This window comes from Bemisia tabaci, chromosome 5, assembly GCF_918797505.1.
Source record: "Bemisia tabaci chromosome 5, PGI_BMITA_v3".
NCBI lineage: Eukaryota > Metazoa > Arthropoda > Insecta > Hemiptera > Aleyrodidae > Bemisia > Bemisia tabaci.
In genome coordinates this window covers 44,900,850-44,927,553 of record NC_092797.1, presented here as the reverse complement: position 1 = coordinate 44,927,553, position 26,704 = coordinate 44,900,850, and the positions used below count along the sequence as shown (strand labels likewise).

General features: G+C 39.9%; 2 protein-coding genes across 5 annotated transcripts in view; one reads left to right on the top strand and one right to left on the bottom strand.

Annotated features, from left to right (window-relative positions):
- LOC109030914 (diuretic hormone receptor) overlaps positions 1 to 26,704 on the top strand; it is a 413,955-nt gene that overhangs the window by 174,971 nt on the left and 212,280 nt on the right. The window lies entirely within an intron of this gene.
- Positions 1 to 26,704, bottom strand: part of LOC109030865 (uncharacterized) — a 136,335-nt gene that overhangs the window by 106,691 nt on the left and 2,940 nt on the right. For both annotated transcript variants that reach the window (XM_072300814.1, XM_072300813.1), the window contains exon 2: positions 25,774 to 25,940. In XM_072300814.1, coding sequence (XP_072156915.1) covers positions 25,774 to 25,856 — 83 coding nt within the window. In that variant the 5' untranslated portion in view covers positions 25,857 to 25,940. The remainder of the gene's footprint in view (positions 1 to 25,773; positions 25,941 to 26,704) is intronic.

The window sequence follows — 26,704 nt, the reverse complement described above, 5'->3', positions numbered from 1 at the left end:
ATCAAAATATGTCAACTCCCCGACGTGAAAATTAGATTCTACGTATGTAAAATGTAAATACTTATGTATCGATATGCTGAACAGAACTATGTGTGGACAGTCAGAAGCCCGCGGCAACATTAATTCAACAGAAAAACTGTAAAAATTAGATAGGATTTTAGCCGCTTTGCCCGCCTCTCCTCGCTACTTACAACAAACCGTTCTTATACTCATCTCAAAATTTTTCTCAGAGCTTTGGGTTATTATCAGCTTCCATTTAAACTCCGGTTCGATGGCCGAATCGGCTGCCAAAAAAGCAAGCCACTGTTGAGGGGTTCTATGAGAAATTCGTGATATTATCGGCTCTCAGGAAATCACCCCATGGCTAAAATTGGTGGTATAAATGTTTAAGTGCTTAAAATAATCGTATTCAAGAAACTAAGGAATTAAACTATGGAGTCAATTTCTTTTTAATAATATAACGAATTTACTACCGGTGATTTAGCTATTATAGCCCCAGAATACTTTTAAAGCGCCTTTGCGTTCCAGAATCTCGACGGAATTTTTTTTTTTTTTTTTTTTTTTTTTGCTTAAACGATTCAAGAAACATTGTAGTTAAAAATATAAAGATTTTTCGATTTGGACGTATGAAAAATGTTTAACTCGTTCAGGCACACCGTGTATTGTATGGAGTACTGCTGTTATTCGACCGTTGTCTTCAGGTCAAAATTCTTACAAAGAAGCCCCTTGCAAGAGGCAAATTTTTTGTAATTTCTCCCAGTTTTTTCAGCGTTAGGTATATAAATGAATTGTTTGTCAAATTTTGAGGTCAATTATATTTAATTGTAATTTATACTTTCTTTTTTTCCCCTTCATTTTATTTTTCGTATCGAGGAGTCGAGGTTTTGTTGATTTCTTCGGATTTCGATTACTGTAACTTCTCTTCTATTCGGCCGATTGTTATGAATGAGGTCTCTTTTTATTTGTGTTTTAACAGAGAGTAAGGAAAAAATTGCTAAATACATGCGAAACAATTTTTTTTGAAAATTGGATGAATCCTAGCGTGACGGTGAAATGGTTAATGAAGCGTGAGTAATTGGGGTACGGGTATCGGCCGCGTTGGGACCCAAGGCCCATTGTTCTTCGTGACGCCGACGCAGTGATCAGGAGCGTGGGGACGAGAGGGCTTAGTGGACTCCTGTATGAGCCACGTTTAGCAAATGGTCTAATGAGTCTCGAGGCTCATCACAGATTGCACTGACCACTATCCTGGTGGCCCCGGCTATCAGAGCAAGGAGTACCAACTTTTGAAAAGGATAACAGTGTTGTGGAGATATTTCAAAGCAACGTTGTGAACAAAACGGAGTGAGTGAAATTCTCATTCAAGGAGTGCCGAACTGGTCAGCCATCCTCGAATCAGTTCGCTTGCTTCCGCTTATATATGCATATTTTAAATCAGCGCGCCCCATTCTAAGGTTTTTTTAAAAAAAACCAAGAAACGTAGACTCTTGGTATTCATTACACATAAACTAGCGAGCCCCAGAATGAGAAACAAATTTTAATCATTATTATTGACGGATTAGTAAACTTTTTACACGCTTTGGAAAATCTCAGAAGTTCGCGGTAGTCACTTTTCGGTAAGGAACTAGGGGACTCGGTTATTGTATCGAGGGGGGGGGGTCGAAACGATCGCAAAGGCGGTATACTACGTATACGCGCCAACAAAGAAATTCGAACGTATTATGTATTTAAAAATTGACAAAATAATTGAGTGAAAATTGTATGGCATAAATTCAACCATCAAATAATAAATATCAAATTGAACCAGACACAAAACTAGAGAGTTTCCATTGAGCAGAAAGTGAGAAAAATCTATGATTGGACATTCCTCATGGAGCCGCTGGAGTAAATTATTCCTTGGAATTCTAACAAAAATATTATTTCTGAAAAAGTTTAAAGTCATTCATTCATGGAGCCTCCTCCCCGAATGGACGCAACTCCGCTCATTCGGTTATACCTCCGGATTGGGAGGGTTGGTAATAATTGCATCTTGTCATTATATTTTCTTTGTTTAAGGTCATTTTAGATACAATTCAGATTAGTAAGTCATTTATAAACTTTTGTAGAAACTTTAAAGACGATTTATTCTTACTGCCTGACACCTTGGTTCTCTAGTTTTCTTTGTTTACTTCTCACCCTTACTTAAAATTGAAATTTAAGATTGCCTCCACGTTTGATTGATCCCTTTTAAATCTCCTTTATCCAGAATACGACCAATTTGACGGTTAAACTTTTCTTTTCTAGCACCAGCATCTCAAGACTGAAGAATGTCCTTCTCAGTGGCAGAATTAGGCTCTATTTCTATCATCGTTTGTTCACCTTCGTTAAAACTGCCATCAGTATCTTGGTCAGCAAAGGAATCATTCATCGATACACCGACGGCGGCCGTCGTGTTGGTGAAGGTATTCAGGGACACTAGCTTCGATTTTTGCATCGTCTTGTCAGGTTGCGAAGCAGTACTCTGATGATCTCCTGAAAGTTCGTCTTCTAAAACTTTGATACGCCTGGTCAACTGATTGATTTTAGAGTCCCTTTCACTCAACTGGTTTTGTAATTTTTGGATTAAATTATTTTTAGCCTGAACTTGTGCGAGACGGGCTGAATTGATAAGTTCAATGTGACACGTGTAATGTTCTTTAACGCTCCATCGGAAATTTTTCAATTCTGCACTATGCAACGGATTTCTTATGATCACAGAGTTCCTGCAGTTCAGAGCTTCACTCCTAGATTGCACAGAGTCATGTATTTTTTCCACTGTGTTTTTCTGTGCACACGTAGAGGGATTTCCTAGCAAAAGATCCACGGATTTAGAAGCGGGAGCGTCAATCATGTTTATGTTAGAGTTTACACTTCACTACACTAACGAACTTCTAAGAACTTTAAAGTAACTTTTAGGTACTTAATTCAGTACAGGTAACCCGACTAGAACTCATTAGATTGGTACCTTTTGCAGAAGTTAAAAATGCAGTTATTCTGTTTTACAAAATAATGACAAAAAACTGAGGTTTTAAAATTAAACAGAGGTGGATTCTGAAAGGCACTGTTGTTGCATAATCAATTGCGCTTATAGCGTTGTTATCACGTATGATTGCTCTCAGAATGTCGTCGCTTCATCAAACAACTTTGACACGAATTAAGACTTCAGTTATGATTCGACCAAAAATATGAATGTACCACAAACGAAATAGATAATAATCTCAAATACTAGGTTTCATACACCCAGTTGAGCTCGTATAACTCCCAGCACATGTGAGATAGAGACGAATAGGAAATTGGAAGGAAAAAGCAAAGGAAGAAGAAAAGCAAGAATTATAGGAAGAGTAGAGGATGGAAGCAAAATATGAGGAAGAAGAAAGAAAGGACGAAAATCACGAAGAAAAAAGAAAGGAGACAGGAGGGAGGCGAAGAAAAGGAAACACTTGAGATGAAAAAAGAGGGGAAAGTAATGATAATAAAAAGAGAAAGAAAAGGCGAATGACAAAGAGGAAAAACAATAATCAGAGGAAAAAGACAAAGAAAATAGAGGAGAAGGACAAATATAAGAGATGGGAGAAGAAACAGAGAGGAATCATTTATTTTTCCTCCTCTTTTACCTTGTCTTTGCTGTACTCTTTTTCTTCGTCTATTCCTTTTTCTTTTTCTTCCTTTCCTTTTTCTTCGTCCTCCGTTTAAAAACACGAGAACTCGGGTCAAAAAAATCTAAGTCAGACTGTGGTTAAAACTTGAAAGGATAAAAGGAGCTATCCTGAACACCTATCATCAATGATTCCGAGCTGGAAAAAAAGGCTACTGGCCGGGTAGGCAACTATTCGAGCTTGAAGGTACGTTTTGCGCCTACCCGAACAATTGAAGGCGTTTTGAAAAGTGTGACTCTCGCTACTATAAAGCCATTTCTGGCGCAAATGAGAAACTTACAGTCTTCTGCAATGTGATTTTGGTCCTATTATGACATTCCGTTCGCGAAATGGCACATCTTGCCTCATTATTAGAATGTGTTTGCAGTCAGTGGCGTAATTCCCTCAGATCATTAAAACTATTGAGCAAATGCCGCACAAACGTTGATGTCCTTGTCATGTTTGAATTTATATTATTATCATTGGTTCCTCATTAAAGATACAAATATTGACTCTATTAGCACACACAATGAAGGTTAGGAAATGTGTATCTCGATTGCGGTGTTTTAAAATGTCCAGGTCTACTTGTAAACATTTGTATAAAATAAAATATCAAAGCAAATTTTTAAAATGAATACAATTATTAGCAGTGAATTAATTATACAAATAAACATGTATTCTTGTACTGAGAATTATTCAAAAGTTCTCCTGCGTTCAAATCAGATATCCCATCGTGAAAAAGTGACATACATCGTTTACAAATTCCTCCTTCGAGAATAATGTCCCACTGCAACGTTCTCGAAGGGACTACAATAATCGCATCTTTTTCCCTTCTTTTTTCCCGACTCCTGAGAACGTAACTAAAGGATCATCGACAGCTCCTCCTTTTAATCTCTCCTCGCTCCTGAGTCACTTTGATTAACAGGCTAGGTTTATTAACCTCCTCGACGTTATTAGTTGAATTAATTTCACTGACCCAGAAATAAACTCGGCTTGAATTGACTGAAGGGCGAGGGTTGCCTAATTTAAAGGAAATTAGGTTTGCATCATAAGCCAGGCAAATTCCTCGTTGGATAAATTTACTAGCACCTGTTCCTCACCCGAATACATCAATTTTTCTTTTTTTGTGATCTACGACACCTCCTGTTTACTCTCATATGGTTACGCAAATTAATAAAAATAAATTAGAATTATGGAAGTCGGCGAAAATTGTGCCAATTTACCCTTTAACCGTTTTCTTGTACAGTTATGTAGGCAAGTTTTTTTTCTTTTTAGCAAGTGACATAATAGTTTACGTACTCTTTGACCATTCTCCGTCTTTGAAAATTAAATTGATTCAGCTGATTAGCTCATTTGTAACTATCCACGCAAAGAGGGACCTTGGTCTGCGGCGGAAAAATTCTTAAATTGAACGATTTTTCTTGAATTTTTTTCTAGAATTTTATCCTAAGCTTTTTCTTGTACTTTTTACCACGTAACAAATATGAACGGTATTCAATTGCATGCGTATTGCTTGAGGCTTTATTTCTAAGCCACCGTGTGACTCGGAGAATTCTGAAGGAGGAAAAATGATAACTTTTGCTTAAATTACAATAGTTTGTTAAGAGGACATTTTAACGAGTCTCATTCAAAAAATGTAATCATAGCTAAACTGTTCAGTAACACATGGCAATCCTGCTAATCATCCATTTTGCCACGATTTACTTGAATTACCTCATCCAGAATTCCCACCATCGCGGTCGACTTGGACACGTACCACCTACTCACCCTTGATGCAACCATCCGGACCCCACAATATATCAGAGAGCGTGAGTGTCAACCCTGGTTGTCAATTTTTGCAAATTATTCAAATTGCATGAACTAAGCACCTAAATATGTGTGGGGAGCGCACCGCTAATTTTGGGCCGTTTTCTGATTGGTTTCTGATTTGGTTTGAGCCCTGTGTCTAAATCTGACGATGAAAAATTCGTATTTCCTCACAGCCCTCCTGAAAAATGAAAATTTCCCGGAAGGAAATGTGGCAACATGCAAATCTCATACGGAGTTTCCCCTTAAGCACGACAGTGGCGCGCCATGAACGTCACAAAGTGGAACGAGTCTTTGGAAGAATTCGGACATGAAATTTTTGACAAAAATGTTAACATTTTACGTTTATATCGTCACAATTTTAATTTTATAAGAGCTGCTTCTCGGAGAAAATTTTACGAGAGAACCTACAAAACTACTTTTAAAACATCAAAATTTCATAATAATGTGATATTCAAAGTTTTTTAATCATGTCCAACCTCTCCCACTGACTCGATCCACTGTGCGTCAGCGAAACCGACCGGTTTCTAAACGCAACTTTGGCAACTTCCTCCGCGGTTTGTCTAATGTTCCGAACAACATGAGGCGCGGAAATTTAAATGTAAATTATCTCACAGCTCCGTTTGCCGGCGCAGATTCGCAAGAATACGTGGCTGTATGCCTCAGCTACCCCCTCTCTTCTACAACCCTCCCATTCTCCTTTCGCCCCCACCCCATCTTCTCTCTCTCTTACCACTCCCACCATACGTCCCTCCACCCCTCTTATCATCCCCCCACCTACCCCTCGTTGGGTTCAGGGCCCGGGCAGTAATTAATCACGGGTAGACTTAGCATGATTTGATGTGATATAAGATGTCACCGTTGCGGCGGCGGGCGGGGGGAGGCGCCATCTTATCGGGCTTAATTTCGCCGTGTGAAGATATGTACAAATGAGTAGGTAAGAGGAGGATTAACACGGCGCACGTATACCCGCGGAGGGGATGCGCGGGGGCCGGGGGGACGATTAATGTCGTCATAAATGGCGAGTAGTGGTCCGACGTTGCCGGGTCGTGCGCGGTGGTGACGGTGATGGATGGGTTTTTTTTTTCGCGGGTGAGCTGGCAACGCGGCTCGTTTGAGGGGTGTCGAGGTGCCATGGGTCATCACTCATGTAAACTTTGGTTTATGGCGTCGCGAGTTGGGGCGCTTTAATGTAGTGCCCGGTGGACGCCCCGCGAGCCGCTATGACCGGAAACTAAGGTTAACAACCGGAAGTAAATAAACATTGATGTATCGACTAAATTTTGCTGGATGCACTGGAAAAAAAACACATTGGATCAAGAGTCCAGACTCTTAAAAACATAGACATGAAAAAATACTCTCGATTCGATCGGATTTTTACTTAAATCTTAATTTAAATGGTTAAAAATGGTTAAAAATTTACCAGCAAATACATTAACAGGGTTGCCACTTCGTCGGGGGATTCTCGTGGGCGGGAATTTCGAATTTATTTTTTATGAATAGGAGGGTTTTAAACTACACACGTGTTTTTCCCGCTCATGAGTTAATTCCGAACTTTGTTGATATGTTGCTTGTGTTCTGCGTGAAATTTTGAACACATAAACATGCGCTTTAGTGTTCAGTTTCTTATCCTGTTTAGCGGTCCATTAAAAAATTTGATGACGGCAGCCTCATTTGGAAACTAATACTGCTGTGCTGAGGAAAAACGCCGTATGAGCCTTTAGGCGTTGCCATATTTCCTTCAATTAAAAACGCATTTGCCGTGAAAATCCTGAATTTTCTTCCTCCAATTTTTCAGGCAATTTTGGACATAATGTAATCAAAGGTATCTGACAATTTTAAGAGAAGATCTGCATAACCTTTCTCTAAAATAAATGTTTTATCGGGGGAAATCGCAACAGCACAATGCTCATACAACGTTCTTCCTTAGCACGACAGACAGTGGCGTGGCGTGAATGATCGATTGCCGATATTTCTCTATTTGTAGCCACGGTAAAAAATCGATTATCAAGGTGTTCGCTGCGAACACCATGTTTATCGATCCTTTTCCGTAGGTTTGAATGACAGCTCAATCGATATATCGCAAAGCACGCCACACCGCTGGACAGAATACCAACCGATAGCCGGTTAATCTCGGGAATCGACCCGGTAGATCTCTAAATAGCTCTGACCAGAATGGAAAATTTGGGGAAGTCACAGGGCTGACGGTAATGAAGATATCTTCAATTCCAGCTCGGTAATTGCAATTTAATCTGGAACGCGCTTTCAATACCCCGCAGCGCGACGCGACCTCCTCAACGTTGGGAAGCTCGGAGGAGGGAGTTTGGTCGCCCCTCTGACGTAAAGGCATACCTCGATTTTCACGTGAACCCTGTTGTCCATATAACATCATGCTTTCCAGGGCTCATGTCTAAATCGAGATGCGGCCTCACGTCAGAGGAGCGACGATTTCGGAGGCCACCGATATGGTCATTGTCGGTGGCATTTTATTGAGCAGTTAAACTCGTCCGAATGCGGTCATAACCCCATTCCTGATCGATTACGCGGTTTCCAATACCTTCGTCGAGGTTTCCCTCTCCTTGACCTTCGGGTGTCTCAAGATACCCGAAACTCAATCAAGAGCTTAATCCGGCGCACAGTGGATATAGAGTCGATCAGAGAGGTCGGAAATAAAATTTTTGACCAAAACTGCAAATTTTGATGTTTATTTCAACGAATTTTAAATTGCAAAGAGTGTTTCTCAAAGAAAATACGAAGACGCCATTGAAAATACTTTCAGAACCTCAAATTTTTGTATGAACGGAGTTATTGGCGTTTAAAATTCCCTAACTACGTCTGACCTCTCCTATTGACTCGATCCACTGTGCGGCGGCAGACTGCCAGCGCGAGACGCGCATTGGCGCCTACAAACCTAACAGGCATACTTCAAGCATTGCGCAATGCGTGAAGTATCCACTTAGGTTTGTAGGCGTCAGTGCGCGGTTCGCTCTGGCAGCAAGCCGCGCCGGCGCTGAACATTCGCTGTGTTCGCTGTGTTTGCTGTATTCAGGACTTCGTCTATTCTGTGGTGCCAAGGAAGAAAGCCGTATGAGCTTTCAGGTGATGCCATATTTCATCCAGTACAAAACGAATTCGTTGGTAAAATTTTGAACATTTTTCTTTTAAATTTTCAGACAATTTTTTTTCGCACTTTCATCACTGAAGCATCAGAAAATTTCAAGAAAAAATATGCATAACTTCCCTCGAAAATACATTTTCTATCCGGGAAAAGGCACCTCTCGAATATCTATATGGCGTTCTTCTTTACCATGGCAGATTTGTTGTTTCGATGAAAGAGAATGGTGCATTATTATCGTATGTTAACAACGTCAATGACTTGATGAGCTTTTCAATTTTTCTTTTTTTTTTGCACTAATTCTTGAAGAGAAATTAGGATAATGATCAATGGCCAGGGGATGGAATTAGGCACAAAATACTTGTTTTCTCATCGATATTTCACATTAAATATCATAGACACGTCATAACTTTCCGAAATCAACTTACAAAATTGAGAGAGAAAAAGCATCGTTTGGTGTGGGTCTATTTACACTTTCCTTTAGAGAAAACTTGTGTCAACTGAAGTCAAATTGAAACTTAAAACTAATTTCAGAATATTTTACTGAGATAGAATTTTCCTCTGAGCGGCCCTTTTTTTCAGGGGGGGGGGGGGGGGGCAAATTAGATTTATCTTGTGTCAGAGGAGAAAAAATGTGTGACTACTCGACCTGCGATGATTAAGGTTTTCGTGTGAGCGGAGTAAATTTTGGAATATTTTATATGTCCATTGTGCTTTGCAAGAAATTTTGATAAGACGATACGTCTTTTAGAGGTCTAAATCTTACGTTGCCTCGTGGCTCATTGACTGAAAATCGATAGCACCGTCCACCTACTGACATTGACTGACTCACTGTCACTCACATTGGCCTGCAGAACAATGCTGCCGAATGGTGAAGTCGAATCGGGAGTTTAACGTAGATTCAGGCTTGATCGCTGAAGAAACTCTTACAATTCTTCAGCTCTGCGGGATGACGAACCTCACTTAAATTGAAGCCTTTTCCGTGATGATTCGTGAGGAACAATATTTCACGTCACTGGTGACAGCCATGGGGTGTCGGAAACAATACACTTACAAAATCGAAGCATCTCTGAAAGTGTGTGGGCTTCATTTCTTCTAGTTCCATGGACTTATAATACGAAATGAAACCTATTTACCTCGACAGCTTGAGTGAATAAGACAATAACTTTATTGAAATTTGCAAAAAATTACGTTAACACATCAAGTATAATATTGAATGTTATTACTGAAAATAGTTTCATAATATGATGAAATCGAGGAATGGCTCAATGCATGATAAGGTAAAAGTTACCTAAAAACTTGAAACATTCTTTGGTTCATGCCATGATTTAAAAAGGGGAAAAATGAATATACGACTGTATTTTTGCAGAGAGCTCACATATGGAACCGAACAGATGATGCGTGAAGTAAATTCGATCATCGAAAGTAAATTTATTATGATTGAATGGGAAAATATTGCTAACTTTTTAGCCTTTTGTGCATAAATTTGAGAATTATTTTTTGGTTCAGGTTGCAGACAAAATGAAAACAAAATTGAAACAAAGACTTGACGGTCCTCAAGTTCGCGTCTAAAAATGGAAAATTCCACATTCAAAGCTACAATTTTATTTGCGATTTCAGACACAGAGTGCACTGGCGCAACTCTGAAAGACGAATCTGTCCGTACCGTAATCACCTTCAAACGGTGGCGTGGCCTGCATTGCGATATATCGATTGATCTACCCTTTAAACTCATGGAAAAGGATCGATAATTAAGGTGTCCGCGACGAACACCTTGATAATCGACTCTTCACCACAGCTTTAAATGGGGATATATCGATAATCGATCATTCACGCCACGCCACTGCCTTCAAACATCCCTCAGGGATGTCCGAATAAAAAAGACTGCTGAGGGAGCGAAAATTCTATTCCCGGAGGAGAAGAATTGGTGAGCAAGGGAGGGGTACAAATGGGAAGGGGGGAGAGGGGGTTGATCAAAACTATCCACGGTCGAGGGTGAATGAAAGCGAGTCCAAATGCATTCTTGATTTAACACAAATAGCCCGGCGAGGGATAAATTAGTTCAACTGGACACCCCGTGCCGTTCCTCACCGTTCCATTAGCCACCAAATTTAGCGGTGTTGCCTCTATTCGTAAGAAAATTCACGCATTGTACTGCCGTGCTAAGGAGGAACGCCGTGTGAACATTCAAAGGTTGCCGAGGTGCCCCGGATAAAACCTTTATTTTTGAGTAAATTTTTGCACGTTTTCACTTGAAATTTTCATATATCTTTAGATTAAATTACTAAAGAAAATTACCTGAAAATTTGGAGGAAAAATATTCACGATTTTCACGCTGAATTTGATTTTTATCGAAGGAAATATGACAACGTCTGAAAGCTTATACGGTGTTGTTCCTTAGCGCGGCACCGTATAAATCGACCACTTTTGCACCAACAATACCAGCTGATTAAGCTGGACTACTGCACTTAAAATAATGAGAATTGAAAAATATTGTCCATGATCCAAATTGCCCCTCGCCGAATAATAAATGGAAGCACCCGGCACCAGACCATCAACGTAATGCGAGTTTTCCCTTGTGGAATTCCTGAAAAAATTCACCTCCAGCATATTAGTGGACGACATTATGCAGAAAGGAAGCACTCTTTTCGGCTCATGTTAGAGAAAAAAAAAACATATGTAGCATGAAAGACCCCAAGCAAAATGGTGGTTTTATGGATGATCTAGAGATGACAGTTTTATTTTGCAAAATTTGATCCAATTTGCGGTGAATGCCTTGATTTTTTACGATTCAATGTTAAAGTGTTGCAATGAGCACGATTGCATTGGACCACGTTTAGCAGAAAGGAACCAAGTCACATCAGCTATAGTAAAAGCTCACTAAGTCGAACTATTAAGCCGAATTTTTTTTGCGGTCCTTGGACACGACCGTAAGTTAAGTGGAGAATCGGTTAAGACGAATTGCCGCTTAAGTCAAATTTCTTGTCGGTCCCTACATGATTCGACTTAGCATGCTATCGCTGTATTCCAGTGGCGTGGCGTACTTTGCGATAAATCGATAGATATGCCACTCAAACCTATGAAAAAAGATCAATTATCAGGGTGTTCGCAGCGAACACCCTAGTAATCGATTCTTTACCATAGTTTCAAAAGGCGAGATATCGATAATCGATCATTCACGCCACGCCACTGCTGTATGCCCAAATTTAACTGGGAAATTTAATTTTTTATGAGAGATCGTTAGTGCCCATTCATTAGAAAATTCTAAAGAATTTACTGCGTAATAAGCGGAAAATTCACCGAAAGTTGCACAAAAAACCGCACAACAGTTTCCATGTAAAAAATCGAATTGCCCAATCAAATTCGGCAATGGCTGATGTGACTTGGTTCCTTTCTCCTTGACGCAGTCCACTGACTTTTCTGTAAAAATGACCTATTCAAAGTAGAATTTGAGTGGATGGACATAAAATTCTAGCGTTATTAGAGCAATAACGACAATGGCAACAACAACTTCATTAAAATCTTTGGTGCAACTTGAGCTGTGACACTTTCCTCGAAATGGATGATGGATTCCGAGGAGTAATTTTAATTGATAAATTCTCGAGAGAAGTTTAATTTTTCAAGGTTTTACTCTCGCCTTGACCCCACGCAGCCCTCACAACGAGTCTCACAGACGGCCTGCGCGGAAAATCGTAAAAGCCGAAGTCGTAAATTCTTAATTTGGATCATTTTAATTGAATCAAAGAACTAGGGAATAGGCTGAGCTCCTATGCCTTCACATTACACAAGTTATTTTCGTAGCTTCCACATCAAGTAAACTATGGGTGTTGCGAAAGTGTAAATATAAATGAACTTTATGATATCTGTAAGCAATTGTTCACAGAGAGAGGGATCTTGATTAGCTTTCAGCTTCTTTTAATTGTAAAAGAGTTAAAAACTTACGTGACACTTGGTTCGAGTAACCCTTCGCGATGGTAAGTAGCTCAGTCCGCACAGGATAAAGGTTTAGTATAAAGCAATTTTTGTCGAGTTGGGTCGGAAAATGGAAAAATGTGTCCCAAAGGTTGAGTTAAGAGCAATTTATCTCATTGAAAGTATCGGAATTCCATGCTTTATACAAGACGTATTAAAATTTCAAGATTATTTTTTTCTAAAACTACCAATTTTCAAGCACCGTTACTGTACTTTCATTAAATATTTCTGAATACGTCTTGTCCTTAATTTTTTTAAGAACGCTGATCTATACTCTGATAAGAGTAACTCAGTTTTGACTCTTTGTGGACTAAGGCTATTTTTTCAACGGACGATCTTAAGCTGTTAAAAATCATATTATTTTGTGCCGAGAATGAAGAAAAATTGAGTCAATTTGCTCGCAAATCGATTTCAAGGACACTCCAATTTAGAAGCCGCTAGAGAAACTGAAAGTTATGTCAAGTTAACTACAATCATTCAGTGTCCTTTTGAGTCTATTAGTGTCGAATGAATCCTAATGAAGACTTTAACTCGATCATATCTTTAAAATGGCTATAGAACATCATTCTACATTCTTTTTCTAGAACCAGCGAGCATATTTCAAGAGACTCGCCTTAACACTCACGAGCTTTTCAAATCAACGAGTTTAGAACTAGCTGGCGTACACCGTAGTGTTTTGAGAACAATTTTAGGAGGGAACACCTTTTGCTGCAAATTTACACGGCTGACTTCTATCCAGTCAAAAGGCCCGTTACGATTGGCTTAAAAATCCCCGTTCAACCTTAATCAAAATGGCGTGGCTCTCATACGTTCCTGCATGTACTCGGGTAACCTCCCTTTCCTCATCGCTGCTCCGCAGTTTGAAAAATTCAGAGAATCACGGATGAAATTCGAGAGAAAAGCGAACGCGTAATTAAGAGGTAGCAAGAGCAGAAAGAGTCGGGGGTGCGTGAGGCACACGAGGGTAGCACGGTGGGAGAGGGGGGTTATGCAAGCCTGAATTAATAGCCCTCTCGATACTTCCAGTCTTTAACGTTCCTATACGGGGGTCGCGAGGGGGGGAGGGGGATGTTAGCTTCAAAGTGCTTTAACGGATCGAATTCTTCAAAGCGAAAGGACTCGACCGAGCCGTTTAAATGAACGACGCAGATCCACCGCCGGCCCTGCAGCACAGTCACGTATGATACATGCATGTGTCTCCGGTTTGGTTGAGTAAAATGGATCTGGATTTATTCTTTTTAAAGGACTGGAATATCAATGCAATATATCGATGAAAATTCGATTCTCCGCTTTGCAGTCATAATTTTCTTGCACATATCGTCGTTCCGTTGACGCAAGGGCGTATCTCGATTTTCACATGAGCCCCAGAAAGTATGAATCTATACATAAAACAAGGCTCACGTGAAAATTGAGATATGACCATACGTGTCAGAGGAGCGACATCATTTACCATTACCTACATAATGGTTGTGGCATTTCGTAATGGACCACTAGACAAGGTACGAATTTCAGCATTTTGATACATGTTTCTTTACCCAAATTTTATGTAAAACACGATGCACACAACGAAAAGTACCGATATCACACTTTACGAAAATATTGAATGATACTTGATGCGTGAATTGAAATCACCCGCTCATGAAAACTCAATGCTCTACGTGATTCACATAGCGCGCTTAACGTTATCATGACGGTATCTGCGATTTAAAAATCTGGCAACCTCAATCTTGACGCTTCGGCTCAGCTATAGCAAATTTCTTATAGTTTGAACCACACATGGTGGGAAATGAACATTGCTCGATTGAGAAGCTTGCTGAAACCGTTGCAGTGCACGATTTGACTCACGTAGAGCTTGAGTTTCTTGTGAGCGGGCACTTAAACTTCCTCGTAACCAATGTGAAATAAAAACTTTGATATCTTCGTTAGGAGTTTCAGTAATATTCGTTAAGCTAATCTTGTTCTACGTGAAATTCTGGCTAAGCATCATGTATCAGATTGCTTACATTTGTACCTTGTATAGTGGTCCATCGCCGCTCCTACTTTATTTTTTAAAAAGAGACCGAACCAACATCATAGCTTAAAATTTTCAATAAATGTTCTTCACACTATAGAAAATAAAAAATACCGCGAAGTCTTCGAAACATTACGAGTGGTAGTTCTCGATGTGGAAAATGACGTAAGACAGGAAGTCTACAACACTGTAAACAAGGATATCTGCTGAATCACACGATTTTTCTTTACATTCCGCAATCACCGGACAAAATAATAATTGATGAAGTTTATCACCTTATCAGAACAACTCTCAAGGGAGTATGGATGGGATTTGGCAATCTCGCTCTCAAGTTTTGGTCCAATGACTTTCGTTGGGAAGGTGTAGCAAAACCGCACCTAAAATTGTGATTTAGTGTGATCAAAACTGTGGAAATCAACACTCGTTCTGCGATTTCAGGTGTTGCGAGGATTGAGCGAGTGCGGAATTGGCATTGATCAACGAGCAGAACACATTTTGGACCGTCCACAGAAATTGATCCGCAGTGCTGAATGACTCGAAATCGGACTTCCGTACGACTACCTTCTTTGGAGAGAAGCATGCAAACGTTACATGCTAAAAAAGTCCAAGATGCATGTATGTCCAACTCATGTGACATTCAAAATGTCTGAAAGCATCCATAAAGCTACTCTAACTATTTATGACTGCTAAAACTAAAAGTGACCTTAGCCCAGCCTATTATTTACGTATTTTCCGGAGAAATAAATCGTGAACAAATAGTATGCCATTTGCGCAGAAAAACCTCATTATTAGAGACAGCTGGGAACTATTGGGCATAGGATACGTAATTTTCCATTTATTTTGGGCATTTGAGTCCAAAAATCGCTTTGATGAGTTTTCTCACATGCACTCAGTTTCCCAAGAAATTTAATTTTCCTTGGAATAAAGGTCATATTTCTGAGAAAAATCTCGATTTTCTTAGAAAACTGGTTGGAAAAAGGAAAAAAATCCGATGTAATTTTCACATTCAGCTGTAAAATTTACGTAGAGTCAACAAAAATAACCCCTAATATTTTTTTTCAGGCACAGACATACGTAAATGAGATCAGTTCATGCGTTCTTCGCTGATAAAAAAAAACCATGGTAGATTTTATCATAATTAGACACAGTGATACGAGTATGGTAATAAACACCAGACTTCATGGTAGCATGTACCATATTATGGTGAGGGTCACCAGAGTTCTGATAAATACTACTATAATTCTGTTTATTTTCACTAAATAGTGCCACTGTGTAAAAAATGAAGTAGATGATACCAAACTTTTTTTTCCAGTGAAATCCCTTGGTTAATCTGAGGAAAATTTGGGAGAATCTCCCGAGATCTGACAGCCACTTGGCGAAACTTGCCCGACACGGGGAGGGAGGGTGTGTCGGCGCTCATTTGATGAAGTGCTCTAAAAAATTTAGCCACTCCCAAGTCAAACTTTTAATTGGATTTTATGAATTTACTCCCAATTTTCCAGCGCAGATTCGCAGTTTACGGGGGGTTTATCACTTACTCAGTCAGGAATAATGCCTGGACTCCAAAGTTTGATCTCGCCTTTTTTCTCACACCTGAACGGGTTTCTCTCTCGTTCCCGCGGCTGAGGCTCCCCGTATAATACGCCTTCGAAGGGATCGAATTTAAAGTACTTTGTAATTGAGCAGTGTTTACCCGCGTCTCTGTGACACCCGCGCAATCCATGAGTATAATTAAAGGGAATATTTTCGGATCCGTCGTTAATTAGTGGATGGGCTGAAAGACGGAGCTTTAATCTAAGCAGCCGATATTGAATATCATCTCTGCAACATTTCACGATGAAAGGCAATGCGTATATTTTGCTGGCTGCCCAACTTCCTTCAAATTTTAAGAAAATGCGACAATAATACGCTGAATGATGGGTCCTTTTAAGAAATGAGAAAAAATTATTGCAGTATTACGTAACTTTATGATAAAAACTCCTAATGATGCCACGGAACGGTATCGTGAAACTGCTAACGTTGATAACCCCCCCCCCCCCCCTCCCCCCGATGCCTTATGTAACTACGCAGCCGTCCTAAGAAGAAACGCCGTAAGAACTTTCGGATGGTGCCAAATTTCCTTTGATAAAATACTAATTTGCTGGGAAAGTTGTGAACAGTTTTATTCAAATTCTCCAGGCAATATTGTTCGCACTTTGATCTAAAATATCTGACAATATTAAGGAAAAACGCGTGTAACTTCTTTCCAAAATAAACGTTTTATCAGGGAAAATTTGGCAACTCTCGAATTTTTATACAGCGTTTTTCCTCAGTGCGGGAATATGAGCGCTCCCTTGAGCAAAATACGCAAAACAAAAATGTTTCAAACATGAAATCCAAGAGAAACAAGGTGTGCACGGATCCAAAAATATAGGATGGAAAGTGTGCACCTAACACTCGTCGAATTTTCACAACTGCAGGTGAAATATTGTTGCGCGCGGGGTAAGTATATTAAACGTGAGAGCATCAGTGGATCATTAAGAACTCATTTATCAAGGTGTTGAAGACAACGAAAATGTATTCATTATATTATGCACACCCGGGTGCTTTACGAATGGAGGGCGAGGAATTTAGGGTCATCAATTTCTAAATATAATCTTGAATCACACGCCTTGCTCGGCGTAATTTCCTGCGGGGTAAGGGGTTTTTTAATAAGATCGAGATATCATTGATTTCAGCGAGCTGATCATTGAGATCGATAGACAAAGCTATAGACGAAGAATACAAAGATAAAATGGAACAATCCTCATGGTGAAGGCGAGTGGCTGCAATGAGTGCAATGCACATAAGCAATAGACTAACTAACGGCAACCCACGAGAAACCATATGTATAACTAGGCCATCATTTTCACCCTTATCAGTCTATTACAACAACCAGTTTCAACAAATAAGATCGCTACATTTCCTTTTGTATGCTTTTTCTATACGTTTGTCTATAAATTTCAATAATCAGCCGGCAGGCCAAGATATTGAACGTACGTTAGGTACCGTCCTTAGGGAAAAAATGTCAGTGTCAAAGGAACTCTATAGTCTACCGATAGGGTCGCTCCACTCACCCCATGTATTCTTTGTCTACGTCTTTGTCTATCAAATTCAATAATCAGCCCGCAGAAGATAATAAGAAATTAAGAATACAAATATTAAAATTCTCATTCTCAATGTCTCATTGATTTTTATTTGGATGTTGTTAAATATATACGTTAAATTAAACTGATAACTTTTAAAATTATCACGGTATTGAATATCAGTTACCGTCCTTGAAAGAAAGAAATCTCACCGTCGAGAAAAGCAAAATCAACCGTATCCATGTTGTGTACGACTTCTCTCAGGCCACCACCAATCTATGCTGCTGTGCTAAGCAAAAACGCCATATGCACATCCGAGAGTTGCCTTTCTCCTCTTGAAATATTAATTTTTGAAACAAATGATGAAAATTTCTACTCAAAATTCTCTGATATTTTAGATCACATTGGGGAAAAAATTCTCTGGACAATAGGACGGAAAATGTTCACAAGCTTTCCTGAGAATTTGTATTTTACCAGAAGAAAGGCAGCGCAAAAAGGCTACGGCGTTCTTCCTTAGCACGGCATGGTATTTATGTCTATCTATAGCCTAAAAACCGCGCTACCAACTTGCGATTGCCCTTTTGTGGAGATTCATGTCGGGCTTAATTCGGGAGAAGCGCAACCACACGGACGATCCCGTGGGTGTGAAGTTCAGCGTGCATCGGTTATTCCTGCCCCTAGCGCTCGAGTTAAAAGGATACGTCCCTGAGAGACCCCGGGCGTGCGATGCGAACTGCGGTCGGGCGTTGTTACCGGACTGCACCGTGTCATACCGCCGCACACTGCCCGAGAAATATTTCCCGACTGGAAAATTGAAAATCATTCGCGAAGTTCGAATTAATGCGTTTGGTCCCTATTCAGGTCAACGTAGCGTTTGAATAAATTGCAACGAAAGCTTACTGTGCAGGAATCTCTCTAGTTAAACTACCTTACCAACATACTAATAGTTCGACACGTTTGGACGCCCGCAAGGGCAGGAAATGGCCCCAAAATTCTGAATTGCACTACAAAATGTGCATTTTTTGAAAGATTTTGTTTGCAATTTTCACGAAAATTATTAAGTTTCTGCCAAAAATGCGAAAATTTTTTTTAAAAGTACATAAAAGTTGCTTTAAAATGAAGGGTCGCAAAACATTCGGCGAGGATTCGTTCTATAGTTACAGGGAATAGAAAATACCTTAAAATTCTGACAACTTTACGAGACATCGTGTTTTTCGTCAGTTATAATCATGTTTATATTCAAAAAACCTTGCAGATTATTTAGAAAAGAAGACATTTTCTTGTCCCTAGAATTAATTATCGATGAAGACAAGTATCTTCTCCTGAGGAGGAAGCTTCTTTTTATGAGAGGAATTAAGGAGAGAAATGTATTTTTCTCCTGAGCAACTAGTTTGTGCTTAGGAACGAATACATTCCTCTCCTAGGCACCAACTAGTTGCTCGAGAGAGAAAACATTTCTCTCATTTTCTGTATCGAATGCGAGGTTCTTTCCAATCAGGATTCTGCTTTCAGTTCTCTGAATTTTGCCAGTGTTTTTGTTTAAAACGATTCTTTAGGCTAATGCGCGGGGCTTTCGTCCTTTTTTGGCTAAAAATTTAAAATCTGTCAAGGTTTTTGACACAATCGATGCGATATATCGCGAGCTTGACGAATTAGAGTACCTATATTGAGAGAGTATGGCCACTGGGCCCCATGGAGAGGCTTAGGACCCAAAAATGGCGGTGCTTTGTTTTGGTTTTTGTGGATGGGAGGGGGGCCATTGCCAACTTTTGACGGTTATCACCAACCGCACTTGCTGCCAACTTGCTACATCCAAGATATTTTTTTTCAAAAATTGCACACGATTAGCCTTAAAAATATGTAAAGAAGTCGCAATAGTGCATTTGGGTAAATTTCTCGTTACGATAAGCAAAGAAAACCACATTTTGAGTCATTTTGCATTACATTAATTTATGGCGTCCGCCATTTTTGGGTCCTAAGGGCTCCATTCAGCCTGAGATGGCTGAGCCAATCAGAAGTGGTAACACCAGTGGCCATACTCTCTCAATATAGGTACTCTATGACGAATTATATCTTAAACGTCACGTTGTGCGACGAATGGCGGTTTCCGCGCGATATTCGGCACATAGCGAGGACAGGGCTTAAGTGGATCGAGACCTCCGGTCTAGGGAGTTAATCGACGCGCGAACCGGAACTGAGGTCATAACGGCGTGTCACATCGACAAAGAGCCGCGTAAGTCCGGTCTGGAACCCGTGTATTTAAGTTGTTTTCGACTTAAGGGACTTTCCCGCCGCCGCTGGCTTATGCATAAATGCAACGCCCGTAAATCTTTGATTACCGTTCACGCGTGTAAGGGATGCCTTGGGTTCTGAGGCTCTGTTGCTTTAGCAAAGTCCATCAATTCTGCACCGTGCTAAGGAAAAACACCGTATATGCATTCAAATGTTGCCAAATTACTCCTGAAACAATATAAACTTCTGGCAAGGTTTTGAGTGTTTTTTCTTGACGTTTTCTGGGAATTCAGATCAAATTACGAGTGAAATTTTTGGAAGTTATAGAAAGAATAATATTATGACAGGATTCCCAGGGTTTCTGTGTTTTATAAAAGAAAACTTAACAATATTCAAAGGCTCATGTGGCGTTCTTTCTTGACAGGGCAGACATCGAGAGAGAATTGCCATTTGTACCGATGTATTCACCGATGTATTCTTCATATGCTGCTAAAGAGCCGTATGCAAAAACGACATTTTTCGCCCCCCACTAAAACTTATTCAAACTTCGTCTATCAGTTACTAATACTGGAGCGCTTCTTTCCCCAAAGTTTCAGACCCCCAAAAAATTTTGGGGGGCGCTAGGGGGGTGGAAGTCAAAACCTGCGACCCTCGATATCTTTCGAACAAAACAAGATATTGAGGCCCGGTTTGGACGAAAAATCGTCTAAAATTGCATACTTTAAGATTTTAAAGGTCAAAATCCTAAAATTAAATTTTTAACTTAACTTATGTGCTTTTTTTCAGTTTTTGAGGGAAAACAATTTCTTTTAAACAGATTAAACTGAAATTTCACATTTTTTGATTTGAACCAAAACCAGTTTTTTAAATTGTTCGTCTTTTTCCGCATCCAACGAGTGGTCGTATAAGCTGGGGAACCGAACGGTTCCGGAGTTATGATCGATTGAAGTTTCCGCTCAACGCGCGCTGACCGATTTTTGCGCGCAAAAAAGTCGGATTTGACTGTTATTAAATCAGATTTAATGTTCAAACTGAGCAAAATGCATTATTTGGGACTCTTGAGGGTCGCTGAGTCCAGAAATTACAGATACTTCCAAAAAATTCACGTTTTTAAAATTACAGCTTCGTACAGGACCACTGAGCGGCCGGTCGGCGCTCAGTGGGCCTCTAAAATAGCGCTACGGAGCTGTAATTTTAAAAACGTGAATTTTTTGGAAGTATCTGTAATTTCTGGACTCAGCGACCCTCAAGAGTCCCTAATAATGCATTTTGCTCAGTTTGAACATTAAATCTGATTTAATAACAGTCAAATCCGACTTTTTTGCGCGCAAAAATCGGTCGGCGCGCGTTGAGCGAAACTTCAATCGATCATAACTCCGGAACCGTTCGGTTCCCCAGCTTATACGACCACTCGTTGGATGCGGAAAAAGACGAACAATTTAAAAAACTGGTTTTGGTTCAAATCAAAAAATGTGAAATTTCAGTTTAATCTGTTTAAAAGAAATTGTTTTCCCTCAAAAACTGAAAAAAAGCACATAAGTTAAGTTAAAAATTTAATTTTAGGATTTTGACCTTTAAAATCTTAAAGTATGCAATTTTAGACGATTTTTCGTCCAAACCGGGTCTCAATATCTTGTTTTGTTCGAAAGATATCGAGGGTCGCAGGTTTTGACTTCCACCCCCCCTAGCGCCCCCCCAAAATTTTTTGGGGGTCTGAAAATTTGGGGAAAGAAGCGCTCCAGTATTAGTAACTGATAGACGAAGTTTGAATAAGTTTTAGTGGGGGGGCGAAAAATGTCGTTTTTGCATACGGCTCTTTCTTCGATAAATAAGAAATTTCGGTAAAACGTATAAATATATTGCATTTAATATTACGAGGAAATTATTTTGCAATTCCACCTTAAATATCTAATAATTTGGAGGAGAATATTAATAATTTTCCTTAAAATATACAATCCATCGGGAATGAACCAGATAATGTCGGAATATCAAAGGTTCTACTTCCTTGGCAGCAAGAAGGAGGCTAATCATCGTGTGTTCATTGCCGGGACAGAGCGTAAGTGACAAACCTACAGCGTTCAACTATTCGTGCTCCAAAGTAGCTCAAATTGCCATCACGTTCATTGAAGGCGCACTCGACTTAATGAGAAACACGCAGCCAGTGGCAGATCCAAGACGTTGGAAACATACTTTTCTTTTCATTTAAACCTTTGGAAATGAATCGATTATAGGAGAGGCGAGGTGCTCCGACAAGAATCGATTATTCAACATAGGTCTCAATGTAAAAAGGCCAGTTTTGCCAATTTGCTTGATCACTCTCCGCACGCAGCCTGTACTCCGTTTCAGTGAATTCATATGCATACATATATACATTTTTCTACCAAAAACGAGCCGGTTTTTTTCTCAGCTACTCACGACAGAATTCTGCCCTAACTTTGACCCCCGACTTCTTTAACATATTTAAACTACATTTTGCAGGAACTACTACTTCTGGCACATTTCAGACACAGCGCGTGTGGCATTGGTTTCTTCACGCAAATACGTGCTTTTATGGTTGAGCCACAAAAAAAAGTCCTAAACTGCGAAATTTAGTAAATTTGTAGAGTGTACCGAGTACCAGTGGCGTGGCGTGAATTGCGATGTATCGATTGTTATGCCATTTAAACCTATGGTAAAGAATCGTTTATTAAGGTGCTCGCTGCGAACACCCTGTTTATCGATCCTCTTTCATAGGTTTAAATGGCATAAAAATCGATATATCGCAAAGCACGCCACGCCACTGCACTCTAGAAAGTAGTCGCGACAACCTCGCAATCGAGTCTATTCAAAAGGCGATGCAGGTGAAGCAATCCCATAGACTGATTCATTGAGTCAGTGGGTGCTCAATCCTAATTCGCGCTTTCAGCAAATTGCGGACGATGAGGGATGGGGTGTGATGAAAGAGGAGGCGGGGAATGCACTCTCCCTCCACCATCCCTCTCCCACCGGAGGACCCACAACGATGGACCAAAATCATCGGAGAGGAGCCATCACGCAACTCTTGTTGCCAAATCGGTTTTAATTATTCCATCTAGTAGGTGAAATGGAAATGTTGCATGTGTGAGGGATTCGCGACTTGACCATTAATTCTTACATCAAAGTTCGCGAGAAACACGACGGTGCCACTGGTTTTCTTTGAAATCATCTCCCAAGCTCAAAAAAGCTCTCAAAGTGAGGCCAAAATGGAGGGGATATCCCACCCTACCCTGAGAGTCTATCTCTACCTCAAAACAAACTCTCCATGCAAAGATAGGGAGCAAATACATTGACAGGGCTGCCACTTTATTTGGGGACTCCAAAACTGAAAACACGGCAACCCTGCTAATGTATTTGCTCCCTATCTTTGCATGGAGAGTTTGTTTTGATGTAGAGGTGGACTCTCAGGGTAGGGTGGGATATCCCCTCCATTTTGGCCTCACTTTGAGAGCTTTTTTTGAGCTTGGGAGATGATTTCAGAGAAAACCAGTGGCATCGTCGTGTTTCTCGCGAACTTTTACATAAGAATCCATTGTCAAATCGTGAATCCCTCACACATGCAACATCTCCATTGAAGCGAGGGATTACCCTAGAATTATCCTCTTCTTCGCCGTAGAAACACAAATATTCAATTGTTTCAGAAGAGCGCTTTTGGTCGCGTTGGGTCGCGGTTTTTTTTTTTTTTGAAGCTCAACGTTTTAAAAACGATACTACGACACAGATGGGCATTGCGTTACAGGTGCCGTTTTATCCAACCCCTGTGCACTAGGAAACTACACAATATTCAACATGGCCGACACCAATCCGCCATAACACATGTGCCTGGACGAGATTCTAACCATTTGTTGTTAACAACTCAACGTGTTTACATTCACGATTTCTTCGCGTTGATAAAAATCAGCTTTGGTTGACCTTTCGCTCCCGATGGCGTTCTACGCGCGGAAGCATCGGCTACGTTGGCTGTTGCTATTGGGAGAGGGTGAATGGAACGACTCCTCTAACGAAATTTTAGCAAGTGCATTGGTATCATTTTGAAGCGGGAAGCTCAAGAAACTGCAGAATTTCTTAGCAGCTAGTAAAGTTAGGAGTACATTCCAAACTTTACCAATGAGCTCATCGTAATTTTTGAGACATTTAGACATTTCCGGATGGAAACAGATCTTATTTTTGCTCTACCAAAATTTTGCAACAGGCCCGTTTAAGCGGCTGAAAAAATCCTTAATCAAAATGCTTAAAAGAGAATATAGAAGGAACATATATTTGTGGGATAAAAAAATACTTATTTTATATCGAAAAAGAAACGAGGCAACGTTAGAATGCTCATACGGCGTTGACACACAACATAGGCCTTTAAAGCTTTAATATTCGATGCTGCGATTATTCTAACGCGAGTTCGAATAATAGCGCCAAACACAGTGCGAACGGCGTTAAACGTATATTAGCGCCTGCAAGACTTTAGGGATACTTCACGCATTGCGCCAAACAGTGCGGTCGACGCAAAGTTCGCACAGCCCATATTAGCGCCTACAAGACTGCATGAATACTTCTCGCATTGCGCCAAACGCACTGTAGCCGGTCAGTTGGCGAGAAACGTATGTTAGAGCCTACAAGACTGTATGAATACTGTAGGACTGCGTTTTATCATTCTTGACTTTCTGCTCCAGTGTTTACCATGATTAAAGGGAATCTATGTATCCTCATTGTAACAATTAAGAAAATTTGATGATATTTAATTTTTTTTTTTTTTTTTTGTTATATTAAAAGAAAATAGAGCGAACAAAAATATCGCGTCGAAATTTCCGATACTTTTATTTGAGATCATTCAGATAAATTCGCGGAAACTTTTCAGAAGACCTGTGAGTAGCTTTTTAAAAACATTTATTACACATAAAACTTATAAATGGTGCATAACGTTGCAATTAGAGCTAAAAATATGCTTTCTTTCGGGTGCACCCGTCGGGTTTTTGAATCCACTCATCTCTACAATCTCTGTAATTTACTTTTCTTTAGTTAAAAATGGAAAAAAAAAAACGAAAAAAAATTCATCTCTATACAGGAGGGTTGTTTTCCGATTTTTTACGTGCAGTTTTTTCAGTGGTAGGCGGCCACGTAGTGATCACAGGCCGCTGGTTAACTTTTTAAACGTCTATGAAAGCTCTCTAGGCTATTTTTGCTACAAGGGCTATCCATCGAATTGAGACATGCCCGTAAGTAGGGTTAAAATGAACAGTCTTCCGCAATGTAGTTATCTACCACAAACTAACAAGGTCGCACAAATTGACGCTTCCTCGTTGAATATGGAATATTCGCGCTAACATGTGATGTATCAGTACCAGAAAAATTCGCGTAATCCCATGCATCTCCAAAAAGGTAAAAAAGGGGCATTCGCGCAATCGTATCGCAACCTTGTGCAAGCGTATGTGCAAACAGCTCATGCTGCTGCTTTGTCCTCAGTTTAGCGAAAACTTGTTCATTCATCACTCGTCCTCTACCATACATTTACATAATGGGTCGAAGCAAGTAAGATTAATCAAACTTCATTAATATGACGAATCATGCAAGTTTAATAAATGCTTCAAGTTCGATTACATTATTTCGTTTCACAAAAACTCACCGCCTGTGATACGTGAATACTGAGCTTTTAAATATGTCAATCATTTTGATCCATACCTCTGCACTCCGTTGCTTGAAACAAGCTATATTTGTGTATGTAATTCGCATCTGATACAATAATCTACGGAACGGATCGCCAAACCATTAAATAAAAAAAAAAAAATAAATAAAAAGTACAATTAATAGAGCATGATGAATTTTCAGTTGCTGGAACAGTGAGATATTGTGGTGAGATTAAAAGAGATCACTTACTTTCCGCGCTGTTTCCCAAAACGCGGTCTCTTCGAAGCGAACACACCTCTACCCTCTCGACAGGTTCTGCTTATTTTATGCATTGTGTCCAAAAAATACGCACTCTTGAGGGGGGGGGGGGGGGCAAATTCCAGGGGCGCCAAACTTCCTCGAGGTCTCCTATTTCTCTGTAACACAAAAAGCGTAGGTATTTGAAAAATAAACAGAAATGTAATGATATCGAAGACCCCTCCCTGTCCTTCCTGAAAAAGATAGAATTTGTTTTTCTTTTTTATATCAAAATTTATTGCATTACAAGAGAAATAAAACATAGCAAATAAAACAACACTAATCCTCCCGCAAATTAAGAGGCCCAACTAAACCGCCAAATAGGCTGCCTCAGTATACTCCCAAGCATGAAAGTAACCTGTGAAATCATCTCTTTGACTCGCTTTATGACTGATAACCAAAGAGTTGAGCAATTGGGATGAAGCTAGCAAAAATTTACAATTGCAATTGGTTATAATTCAAATCGGTTTGGTACAATTGGTTGTAATTGCATGAACATTACCTGTAGAAATCATCGCTCAGACTCGCTTTATGATAACTGATGACCCAAGAGTTGAGCGTTGGGTTGGGGCTTGCCTAATTTGCAAAATCTCGCCTAGGAAAGTGCTTGACACGACCTCTATCAGTCGGCATTGGGCATTTATTTGATTTTTTGTTCAACAGGTTGCTTAACAAACATCATAAGGCGAAAAATAGCGTTATGATCTCCGAATTTCAATTTTACCTCAGCCGATTTCATTGCTTAGATGCGAGGTCTCTACAATATCGATAAAGTGCAAAACCACGCACCTCCATTGCGGGGTTTCCAAATTTTTCTAACTAAATCAAGGAAGTTTTTAAGATATTACGTTGAAAAAGTTTTCCCGAGGAAAAATAAAGTATG